The sequence below is a fragment of the Copadichromis virginalis genome, linkage group LG8 (genome assembly GCF_057382275.1).
Source record: "Copadichromis virginalis isolate Kocher_CV1m ecotype Utaka linkage group LG8, C_Virginalis_male_GT1.1, whole genome shotgun sequence".
Lineage (NCBI taxonomy): Eukaryota > Metazoa > Chordata > Actinopteri > Cichliformes > Cichlidae > Copadichromis > Copadichromis virginalis.
The window spans coordinates 7709462-7721714 of record NC_140625.1 but is presented as its reverse complement, the minus strand read 5'-3'; the positions used below and the strand labels follow the sequence as shown (position 1 = coordinate 7721714).

The 12253-nt window shown below is 40.9% G+C and overlaps 3 protein-coding genes across 4 annotated transcripts in view; 2 read left to right on the top strand and 1 right to left on the bottom strand.

Annotated features, from left to right (window-relative positions):
• The window catches only part of LOC146702624 (arf-GAP with dual PH domain-containing protein 1-like), a 59029-nt gene extending 54360 nt beyond the window's left edge, over positions 1–4669 (bottom strand). Inside the window, exons 1-5 of one of the 2 annotated variants that reach the window (XM_085465550.1) lie at positions 4495–4669; positions 4252–4314; positions 3466–3601; positions 2547–3245; positions 119–198 (exon numbers count right to left, since the gene is read on the bottom strand). The gene's annotated coding sequence lies outside the window, so the exon portion shown is untranslated. Of the gene's footprint in view, positions 1–118; positions 459–2546; positions 3246–3465; positions 3602–4251; positions 4315–4494 lie in introns of those variants that run through there. The other variant, XM_085465551.1, reaches the window with a different exon arrangement.
• On the top strand, positions 638–2545 carry LOC146702625 (uncharacterized). Its single transcript, XM_085465549.1, has one exon. The coding sequence runs from the start codon at positions 733–735 to the stop codon at positions 2047–2049; it is 1317 nt and encodes a 438-aa protein (XP_085321675.1). The 5' UTR covers positions 638–732; the 3' UTR covers positions 2050–2545.
• Positions 4670–8620: 3951 nt separating the features above from the next.
• Positions 8621–11149, top strand: LOC146702623 (homeodomain-interacting protein kinase 1-like). Its single transcript, XM_085465546.1, has one exon. The coding sequence runs from the start codon at positions 8884–8886 to the stop codon at positions 10567–10569; it is 1686 nt and encodes a 561-aa protein (XP_085321672.1). The 5' UTR covers positions 8621–8883; the 3' UTR covers positions 10570–11149.
• Positions 11150–12253: the final 1104 nt, after the last annotated feature.

Sequence of the window (12253 nt, the reverse complement as noted above, 5' to 3'; positions counted from 1 at the left end):
ATCTTAAAGCTGTTATATTAGCACTCGGTGTATTACTAACATAACCACATTAACATTACTGACACTCGCTGACTTTTAATAGTCATTTTATAAATGCTGTCCGTTTAAACGGTCTTACCTGTACACACTGCATATCCACCGGATTCCAGCCAGAGTGGATTCTGGAGTCTTCCCACGCTCCTGTTAGTGATCCTCCATCTGGATGGATGATAACAACCTTCTGAACAATCTAGCAGGAGATGGCCCATATCTATGGGACTGGTTTGTGCTAATAACGCCCACTGTATGGACTGATAACAGCCGAAACGGGTGAATAAAGTCACCCAGTCGCTAGCTGTGCCATTACCCAGCATACATCACTCCCTCCATAAATGCAATAAACGATAGAAAAGTATCGTTCTACCTGTTTTTCAGGTAGTCGTTAATAGTATATAATTTATTGTGTTCAGTATACGTCACTACGCTTTGCTTAGACCCCCAAAATGGCAAATCGGGCCAAAATCCTTTCCACGCCCACCCCCGTGACATCACGCTCCAAAGCCCTATGACATCATATATCGTGCATGCTGATCAAAGCATCTGATCCATTCGAAAGGCATAAATAGGGGTGAGAATTGCAAACTTTTAGTCAGTTTATTGGCAGCACTCGTGTTCGCAGCATTCAAACATAGACCTGAGAAACATTTTGAAACAGTTGGATCATTTACACAGTTGTTTTATTAAGATTCCAACATGTCTCAGAGAGAACACAGCAAAAAAAGGGAGCCCAATGTGGATGATATAAATGAGGGCTGGAAAATATTATTTAATGAAGCACAGGAGCAGATTTTAAACCTGATGACAAAAAACAAAGACAACTCTGCTGAATTAAGACAAATGTCCAACCTGCTTGAAGAAAAAGAAGCTATTAATGAGGAGCTCGGTGTGAAACTCAATAACACTGAGTTTCAGTACTTAATGCTGGAAGCCGACTTAAAAAAAGCCCAGGTACAAAACGAAAAAAAGTTTCTTCAAGAGAAACAGAAACAGGAAAAAATGCACAAAGAGACACAACTTCTTCTCCAAGACTTAGAAAGGAAAAATCTACAACTACACGCATGTTCTAATGAAATGAAGGAGAAAATCATGGAACTAGAAGGAGAAAGGGAAAAACTGATAAAACAATGCTCAGGCATGCAGGACAGTTTCAATGAAATGCTAAGCAAGAACTCAGAGCTTGAGGAACTTAATAACATCTTAAAATACAAAAATGATGAAATCCTGAGAAAGAACACAGAGCTCGAGGGACAGAATAAGAACTTAAACTGCAAATACAGTGAAATCCAAAAAAAGAACACAGAGCTTGAGGAAATTAACTTAAAATACAAAAACAAGAAAATGCTCAAGGAACGGCAAGTACCGGGTGGTTTCGGCCAAGGGCCGGGTGTCAACTTGGGGGAGAAATCGGAGCACTGTGCATGTTGCCCCAATTCATGCACCCAGCAACTGAATCATGAGGGGCCAAAAGATGCACCAGTGCCTGAGCCCACCAAGGACTCCACAAAGGAGTGTGACGTGTGCGAGGCTGAGCCCTCTGCACCTTGTAATGATGTGACAGTGGAAGCTCCACTGTCAGAGGAACAGTTGCTTGTTAAAGAGCTCATAAAGGCAGTAATCACACATGCCTCAAGAAAGGCAAATGTGTCGCCATCCGATGAGATTCAGCAGGGTCTCTTCATAGCTCTGTGGGCGCAACTTAAAGAAGAAACTCTAAATATTAAAAAAAAGAGGATCAAAAGTCTTGAAAAGGCAATTTTCAAAGACATTACAAAGGTACTGGGTATTGCACCTAACCTTGTTATCATTGCGTTGGCTGTAGCGTCGCCGTACCAACAAGTGGTGATTTCGATATTCAAAGACCACCTGTTCCGAAAAAAGCGAAACCTACTTACAAGGTTTTTCGCATGGTGTGGAAAAACAGAGAACGACCAGCTACCAGAAACTGACAATATCTCCCAGACACTTTTGAACGAATTTAAAGATATTATATTTCCAAGAAAACAAAATTAATATTTAGAGCAATCCATCAGGATTGACTCTAAATATTTCTTTAAAATTATTTGGACAGTTTAAGTGTATTAGTTGACATCAAAGTGACTCTTTAAATTGGCTAACAACAAACGATTCAAACAAGCCAATTTATTTCACATCCAATGAGTCACTTTAAAAATCCCACGACCGGTCGAGGCAGATGGCCGTCCCTCACCGAGCCTGGTTCTGCCGGAGGTTTCTTGCTTTTAAAAGAAAGTTTTTCCTCCCCACTGTCGCCGAGTGCTTGCTCAGAGGGAATTGTCAGATTATTGGGGTTTTATTTATTTTTTGTCAACTAATACACAACTCGGGGCTCGCAAAATCTCTAGCCCGACGTCCAGGGCGGTGTTGTGCCAAAAAGTGATTGTCTGCCAAAAACTGATTTGTAATTTTGTAATTGTGTAACTGCAAAAAAATGATGCAAGTAAAGATGCAAATAAGATATTCAATTATTAAAGGTTACTTTCAAATCTTACCTTGAAATATGAACTTCTCTCTGTCTATCAGACTCTTCTAGGAGGCTACGCTGAATTGCCTCTTCAAGAGAATAGAATAGAATAGAATTCAACTTTATTGTCATTGCACATGCACAGGTACAGGGCAACGAAATGCAGTTTGCATCCATCCAGAAGTGCTTTAGTGATATAGATATATTACAATATATATTAGCAATAATATAGATATGTGAGTATATTACAGAAATGGGTCTATTATAGTATGTTATAATGTACACGGTATGAAGTATGTTGTGAATATTCTATAACTATAAGTATGTACAGGCTGTAGTGAGTACAAGCTATGTACAGGATATGAACAGGATATAAATATGAAAAACTATACAGAATATGAAATAAATAACTTTACAGAATCTGGGATATACAGCTATACAGAAATGGGAACTATGCAAGTTGTAAACAGTTGTAGGATTAAAGATTATCAAATGTACAGAATGATTATTTACACAGAGCTATACAGTAGTGCAGTTAAGATAAGTGAGGGTGTAGATAGTTTCTACAGAGGCTATATAAAGTGCTAGTGGTTGTGAGTGGTGGTTCAGTCCATGTTATTATTGTGTTTGAGGGTACAGTTGTCCATTGTGGGTGTGTGTATGTTCAGTCCATGAGTTTAACGTGGGTCAGATGTCAGGAGCTTCATCTTCCTCCAGAAAAATAGGGCTAAGTAGATAAGAGATATTAGAAATCCTAAAACATGTCAGCCTTGAAGAATTTCTCACACTACATCATTAAAAAAATAAAATAAATTAAATGTAAATCCTAAAGTTGCAGTCATTCAGCAAGAAAACCCCAAACATGCAAATTGGAAACCTGCATCAAAACAATATCCTAAACAACATCTAAAATGAAGGATTTCTTTAACCCCTAGACAACAGCTTACACAAATTCTGCCACATTATATGGAAACATCTGCTGCCCCTCTGCCTGGCCCTCATTTTTACTCTCTTGAATGCAGCTCTCCGTTTCCTGATGCTTGGCCTCACTTTCACCTGGTGTTGTAGACAACGCGTGATGCACTGAACAAAGGAAAGAAGGTCAGCATGACTAGCTTCATAATGTTAACAGAGCCTTTATACATCCTTATATTAGTTTAAGTGAACGTCGGGCACATATTCCTCCTTGGCTGTAATCACCTGTGATAATCCGTAAACATTAAAATGGTAAATGGCCTGTATTTGTATAGCGCTTTTACTAGTCCCCCCCCTAAGGACCCCAAAGCGCTTTACACACCCAGTCATCCACCCATTCACACACTGGTGGAGGCAAGCTACAGTTGTAGCCACAGCTGCCCTGCGGCAGACTGACAGAAGCGAGGCTGCCATATCGCGCCATCGGCCCTTCTGGCCAACACCAGTAGGCGGTAGGTGAAGTGTCTTGCAAATTTACAAATAAATTTTCCCCCCTCACATTTTTATGCATTCATTTAGTCCAACCCACTGAATTAAAACTTAAAGTCTGCACTTCAACTGCATTGAAGTCATTTCCTTTTTAATTCGTTCTGGTAATGTACAGAAGAAACATTAGAAAATGTGTCTGTATCCAAATATTTATGAACCTGACTGTATATCAAAACCAGTCAGCTAAGATAAGATAACATACCTTTATTAGTCCCACAAGGGGAAATTTCATGATAAATAAATTAAATGATATGTGTAAGAAGGCCTACCGAGCGGTATGGTATCCCAGTGGAGACGGCAGGTCTACTTGGTCCAGGTGCATTGCTGGATTCCTAAGGAAACATTTACATCAAGAACGACTGTTACCTACTTACCAAATAAATAGAGTTGTATGATGTTCGATCTCTGTCTGCTGCCTACCAAATGAAATAATTGAGGACTAGCTAATTTAGCTTTGCTAGTTTTGCTAACACTGCTATCAACCCGTCCAAAACGCTATACAATAAACTTACCAAGTGCTGCGGCGTTTGTGAGGTCGAGGGGGTGCACTACCATTAGAGCCAAAAATCGCCACTTTTCTAACCCGTTTGGTTAAGAAATGGCGTAAAAAACGCCGTTCAATCATTCAAAAAGCCGAAAAAACCGGCGTTCTGTTCCGACAAACGCCGCTTTTTCCGCCACTCGGATGGCGCCCTGAACGCACCATCCGAGTGGCGGAAAAAGCGGCGTTCAAAGACAGGCGGAAACGCCGTTTTTATGCATCTTTGAACGGCGTTTTTACGGCGTTCTGTGCCAGCTGTAACGACGTTTAAAACGGCGTTTTATTGAAATTATGCAGGGCACTCCCCATGGTTCCCTCATCCAATTACTTTCAACTCATTTCACCCAATCAAAGAAGAGGAAGTGCAGACCACACTAATGCATCACCGATTCACCTTGCTGCTAAGCGATTGCCTATTCAGTACCAGTGCTTGTCACAGTATTCACTTGTATTATAATCCCACTATGCATTTTGATGTGTTTAAGGCATGATCGAGCAAACAAACGACAGAATACTTTTTCTGAAACCTTAACTGTGTTACCTGTTATGGCAGCTAACAGGTAATGAGCAGAGCTAGCTCTGCTCATTACTGAGCCTCTTTCTTATTTTCCTCTTTACTTTTCTTAACCTTTAACTTATGTCTTAGCAATCAGATCCTGCCATCTTGCATTACCGCTTCGTGCTAGTTATGTTGACTTTTCTCTTCTTTTGTCTCCACTTTTTTCACCCGTGTTTGGACACTCGGCGCATGGCTCCTTTGTTTACATTAGGGATCAGCTGTTAAGCGCTGCGCCTATGCGCCCTGCAGCTGCGCTACCGGCAGACAGACCCGGCCTACATCCCCAGTGAGGGAAGAAATGGGGGTGATGTCTCCCGAGGACACCTCACACACCATCTCTCCTTCCTGTAATCACTGTAAATGTGAGATGGCTCCCTGATATGATTGAGGAGCTAATGACGCTAACACGGTCACAGTGGCAGTATCCCGGCACTGCCCGGTACTCCCTCTGTGAGTAGGCTGCCCGGCTTCCAGCTGCTGCGGGCGGACAAGACGAGAGACAGCGGTGAGAGGAAAGGAGGGGGGCTGGCAGTGTTTGTTAAAGACGGTTGTGGTATCTCTGGGCACATCGCTGTGAAAGAACAACTCTGCAACACAGACATTGCGCTATTAGCCGTTAGCATCCGTGGAGGCAGCCTGTGACTCTCTGTGGTCCGCAGACTGCAAACGCAATCTCCGAGAGCTCTTCTTCTAATATCAGGGGACTTTAATCATGTCTCGCTGGACTCCACACTGCCCACCTTCACCCAGTATGTGACCTGCCCCACCGTAGGCAATAAAACATTGTATGCCAATGAAAAAGTGGCATACAGTTCATCACCTCCCCCTGCCCAGGGAAGATCCGATCGTAACCGAGTGCGTCTTGTCCCTGTGTGCAGCCCTTACTGTGCAGGGAGCCACTAATCACCCACGCAGTGCAGAGATGGTCCGCGGAGGGCATATAAATAAATAATAAAAGCAAGTAAATGACAGTATGCTCTTTCTGAAACAAACGGAGACCTTAACTTTTACCAAAATACCGTTTTACTCAGTTTAAAGTAATACCACTGTATAATAGCCTTCAAATTTAATAATGTTAACAGTATCTCAGGAATATTTTAAAGACTTTACACTTGGGGACATTACTCTGAAATTGTTGCACAATTTGTTAATGGAGTTTTTTGCAGATTGATCAACCTCTGCCCACATTTCCTCCAAAGCAACTCTGCTTCTGTAAGATGCTCTTTTAATATCTAATCATGTAGCTGACTCTTAAAATATCCCTGCAGCTGTTTCTTTTTAGAACCACTTTTTTCCAGCCTTCTCTTGCCCCATCCCAATGGCTGTTTTGAAACATTTTGCTGCCATCAAATTAAAATGGACTTATTTTTAACGACGTAGTCTCTGTGTAAACATTTGACATGTTTTCTATGTTCTACTGTGAATAAACTTTGCCTTTGACATTTGCAAATCACTGCTTGCTCTTTTTTTTATTCACATTTTACACCGGAGTCCAGTATTTTCAGAACTATGTTTGTACAAAGCGTAATCTGTACAAAGCAAAACATAATCTGCTCGCTAATGTTAACATTTTTCTCTGCTGTGAACTGTCACAACATCACACACGCTAAACCATTTTATACCTACTACACTATACTGAGCCACTTCAAGACCTACTATCGTTTTTTAATTATTTACTGTCAATACTTTATAGTTGTATTTATCAATATCAACAGCTGTAGCTTTTAGATTATTCAAGTTGACTTTATCGAGATTGTTTCAGTTGTAAACTTTCAACTTCACAACTTCCATCTTACACACTTTAAAAATCACTCAACATTTTTATTGTCAGTGTCACACAGCTCGTTCTTATATCTCCACTTGTAGCTCTCTTCACGACAACACAGACACAGGTCGGTTCTTTGAAACGGGCGTTTATTACTTGGGCCTTCTCTCCTCAGCTTCACCATCACCAGTATGCCAATACGCCGTGGGAACTGGTCACGAGTGAACAGTACAAACCAATTAGCAACTTTACAGTACACATATTAAGTCCAAACACAAATAACAACATTTCTCAAATGACAAATACCTCGTTGGCTGCTTGTCCTGAAAAGAGGTCCTTAAGTCCTTGTGTTGCTTTTTCTTTTAGCAAACTTTTAGCTTAAAATCGCTTCATGAGAGACATCTGCTCCTTCACAGTCCATGCAAAGTCTCGTGTACTCTCGTTAAGGGTATTCTCACGAGACACTAGCTCTTACACTTTACACATGTACATTTCAAATAAAGACATTTCAACACAAACTATATATATATTCATGAAATTATGTAACTTATTATAAATCAGTCATCTACATCATGAAATCTACACAGAACATTTTAACAGCATTTACACCACTACTCAATGGTACATAGTAAACACGTATCATAACGTTTCACATTATATGTATCCAGTCACCTAGATATTTTGAAGTCTTTCCACTTGCTGCTATTATGTTTCAGTCATTAATTGAACTGTCTCAGTGATATGTGGAGTCCAGAAAGTATATTAAGCCAGATATGAGTTCAATACCATGACTCCCTCTGGTGCCACTTAGTGGATTAAATAGTTCTACCACTTGCTCCATCACCGTTCCGTCCAGAGTAAATTCAATGTCTGGCACAGTAATCCTCTCAGGCCAGTCGACCAGCAATCCCAGCTCATCTGTACCATGAGCAGCAGCACCACCACCAGAATCTGCACCTGAGCCCTGAGCAGCAGTCGTCTCACTCTCAGTGGCTGTCACACTACCATCAGCTGTCCCACCAATAGTCCCATCAGCAGCAGCTGCTCTGGTCTGAAAGATGTCCTGCATGGCAGTTGAGGCTCGGCCCTGTTGCTGGAGGCTGCCTCGGACAAAAATCTGTAATGGGTTCAAGTGTCTCTCTGTCCGCAAGCCATGATTGTTCCACTGTTGAGTGAAGTCTTTCAAATCTCTGTTGATCCTTGGGAGATAGATGTAATGGAGAGCCCAAAGGTGCATTTCATTGTCAATGTCAATGATGCCTTCCTCCTCCAGGTGGTGAAATAAATCACAGTACACATTGGTCATTCCTCGCCACAGATCACCCCAGAGCCTCTCAATTCTCTGATTATGGGTACTTCTTCCTCTTAGGGCACTTCCACGATCAAAGCCTCTGAAAATGTTCATCATCAGGCAGATAGCATTGTTTTCCCCTCCTCTGTCTGTCCGGACCCTCGAGGGTACACCATAGGATACCATAGGATACACCATAGGAAAAAAAATACATACAAGTATGTTTTATTATTTTTGCTGAGTGGAAAAAGACCTAAAATCTACCAAACAACCGGAAAGTATATAAACTGGGAACACACGTGCTATATAAAAGTGGTAACTAACCAACTGCTCTAAAACTAAGCTAACTGACATAGTAAATTTGAAAACAGTTTAAAAAAAAACATCCCCATTCATAGATGATGTCACAATCTCAATGGCTTACAGAGTGATGATGTCACAAACGTCTTAGAATCTTTGATCCTTCTTTTTCTATAAATAGAAGTGAGAATCAGCAGTTATCAGTCAGTTTGTTGACAGCAGTTGAAGCCAGCAGCAGTTCGCAAACGTTCCAACGTTCAAGCAGAGATACATTTGGTCACGCCTGCAAGAACCAAGTTTAACAGTAAACCGTTTGAGCAGACCTTTCACCTTTTCACACTTTGAAGAAGAAAGAAGAACCATCTATTTTATTTCATAATATTTTGAGGTGAAATCTGCTTTACTCTTCTAACTTTTAGTGTTAATCACTTTGATAGCATCAGAGATGTCTTTCGGAAATGTCCAGGACAAGTTAGTCCCCGGTGGCTGGCTCTCCTCCAACTACCAAATTATAAGTGTTGTCGGAGAAGGGACATATGGCAGAGTTGCCAAATGTGTCCAAATGGCTAACAAAAAGATTGTAGCCATTAAAATGATAAAGGATCAGGACCAAAAAGACCCGTTTAAAAACCAAGAGCTGGCTGCCCTGCAAAAACTTAAAGCCTGTAACTCCAGCAAGTACAATATAGTCGAATGGTACCAGGCTTTTACAGTCCGTGGACATCTGTGCCTTGAATTTGAATTCCTCGAAAAAAGTCTTCTTGACTTATTGCAAGAAAGATATTGCAATCCGCTCAGTTTAAAGGCTATTCGCCCCATCGTCATACAGATAGCTTTAGCTCTTAGCCACCTCAAGTCGATTGGAACAATCCATGCAGACTTGAAATTAGAGAACGTAATGCTGGTGAATAATCCCCAAGAGCCATACCGAGTTAAACTAATTGACTTCGGTCTGGCCTGTGAGACCTCAGCTGCCAAGGTGGGCTCATACATCCAGACACGTCCGTACCGGTCTCCGGAGATTATTCTGGGGCTTCCATTTACAGAAGCCATAGACATATGGTCTCTGGGCTGCATGGCAGTGTCTCTATACACTGGTTACTTGCTGTACCCGGGATACAGTGAATATGCCATACTAAAGTACATAACGGAGACTCAAGGAGAACTCCCAGAGCAAATGTTAAACTGTGGGCAAAAGACTGCAAAGTATTTCTGCAGGGAGTTCAATTCCGACAACATCTACCACTGGAAACTCAAGACAACTGAACAATATTTCCAGGAGTTTGGGATTGAGTTTGTTGACAAAAGAGTTAAAAAATTGAAGTCTCTGGATGAACTCTTATATACCGAGATCTTTGAAGATGAGGATTATGCAGATGCAACTGCAAAAAGGTGTGATATCCTGATGTTTGTAGAAATGGTAAAGCACTTGCTTCACCTCGATCCCCGAAAACGAATAACACCCAATCAGGTCCTTGAGCATGCCTTTTCAAAACTGAGCCACCTTGCATGGATGCGCCAGAGAAGCTCCTATGTTGAGTCCTGCTATGAGCACATAAACTACTTAAGGACAAAGAAGAAAGAGACGCCAGGACAGAGTCTCCATACCAGCAGGACAGAGTCTGCACACAAGCCCACCTCTGACACCAGACAATCTGCTCAGAGGAACTTCCCTCCCTCTGCAGCAGAGAGAAAAACACAAGTGATCCCCCACAGCCAAAACGGTTCTCCCCATTCAACTCAGAGGAGCAGCCACAATTTAGTCAGGTCCAGTCAGAGTGAAAATTCTAAGACAATTCCAAAGAAAGCACAGTGTAAAAGAAAGCACCTGCAGGAAAATGAAAAGGATACGAGTGACCCAGATCTTAAAAGAAAAAAGACTAATTGGAAAGATGTGCGCAGAGAAACACTGTACCAACATGAAAGGTCAGATCATGACCAGCAGAAACGCCACGATTCTATGGCTCCATCCTGCGCAACCACTAGCTACAGGACACAAAATTCCATCTTGCCAATTAAGAGGAAGCCAGATGAAAGCATCTTTGCGACATCAAATAAGAGGGCCAGAACCAACTGCGAAAACGGCAAGCGCCACACCTTTAACCACAGCTGGGCCGAGAACCACCGCTAGAGAATCATTTTTTGAAATAAAAATGAAGACATCTACATCAGCCATTTCCAGGCTGAAGGCGAATAAGGCACCGGGCACAGACGGTTATCCGTCCGAATGGTATAAAGCATTTAGGACGCAACTAACACCAGTGCTGCTTAATTGCTTTAATCATACACTAAGAACAGGAGTAGCCCCACAATCTCGGAGAGAAGCAGTTATCCCAAAAGACGGCAAAGATAAAAAAGAATGCAGCTCGTATAGGCCAATCTCTATCCTTAACGTGGACTATAAATTATTTGCTTCAATATTAGCTAAGAGACTGGAATCAATTATCCCGGAGCTGATAGACCTAGATCAGACAGGCTTTGTCTCAAATAGACAGACCTCTCTGCATTGAATCATATCTGTTGTTAACCTCTGTCTCTCTTCCTTCTCTCACCCCAACCGGTCGCAGCAGATGGCCGCCCCTCCCTGAGCCTGGTTCTGCCGGAGGTTTCTTCCTGTTAAAAGGGAGTTTTTCCTTCCCACTGTTGCCAAAGTGCTTGCTCATAGGGGGTCATATATGATTGTTGGTTTTTTTTTTTAAATAAATGAATAAATAAACAAAAGTCTCTTTCAGATTTTTTTGTTTAGATTTGTTTTCTGGAGATTTTAAGGAATTACTGAATTGTGTACACTGATGCTTTAAAGCCAAAGCAGTTCATAATGATTGGCCATGCTTGCCTTAAACTCACAGGGAGATTACAAATATATGATCTAAAGCCAACATATTATTATTTTTACACACACTTTTAACATATTACACAAGTCAGGTTTTTGCTGTTATTTGACATGTTTCCATTAAAATAGGTTCAAAAGAATTGCACAGATTCTGAAACCAATATGCTTGAATACATGTGACTACTTGCTTTAAAAGTCTAACATTTCAGCCTGTAAACTCTACCATATGATAAGGCAGTAAACAAGTGTACATATAATGAACTATATACTTTTGTTTACCTCATCATAATACGTTTTATTTTTATTTTTGAGTTCTTTTCACAAAAAGACATCTTGGTATTTAGGATAAGTGTCTATGAAGAGGCAGGTAGCAGCACTAGTACCTAACTAGTACCTTGTTAACAGGAAACAGGGGAGTTTGAGGATTAGACGGGTGACATGAAAGCAGATCCTGAGAAGCAATAAAGAAGGCTGCAGGTGAGCATGTAGATAGGGAATCAAGAGCAGGAGGCGGTAAATTAGGCAGAAGATATGGACCTAAACTTAGTGCTGACATATGTCCATAACACTGGAATAAAGATCAGTAATTACAGGATTGCGCGGACAATTTTCATGAATAAAATGCTAAATTCATACCTAAAGCTTACCTTATGTATGCCAATGCCAAAAGCTCCTCAACATTCACTAATGAGGGCATTGGAAATAATCAAGTTAGTTTTTAACTAGCATCAATTAAGCTAACCTTACCATGGTAGTAGACGACTAGTGGCAACATATGTTTCACATTACTTTCAGAAATGCCAAATTTTAAGCACCTAAACAAACAAACAAAACATATTAAAGTTAAATTAAATTAAAATAATCCCACAGTGTATGTTTGAATTTGAAGTTTACAGAATAAGGTGTGTATTTGATTTACTGCTAAAAACTGCCTCAAGCTCCCAGAATGCATTGCTGTTTACAGAATGTAAAATCATGTCAA

Bases quoted from the DNA above. Each gene is read 5' to 3' on its own strand.
- LOC146702625 (XM_085465549.1), top strand. From the start codon at position 733: ATGTCTCAGAGAGAACACAGCAAAAAAAGGGAGCCCAATGTGGATGAT.
- LOC146702623 (XM_085465546.1), top strand. From the start codon at position 8,884: ATGTCTTTCGGAAATGTCCAGGACAAGTTAGTCCCCGGTGGCTGGCTC.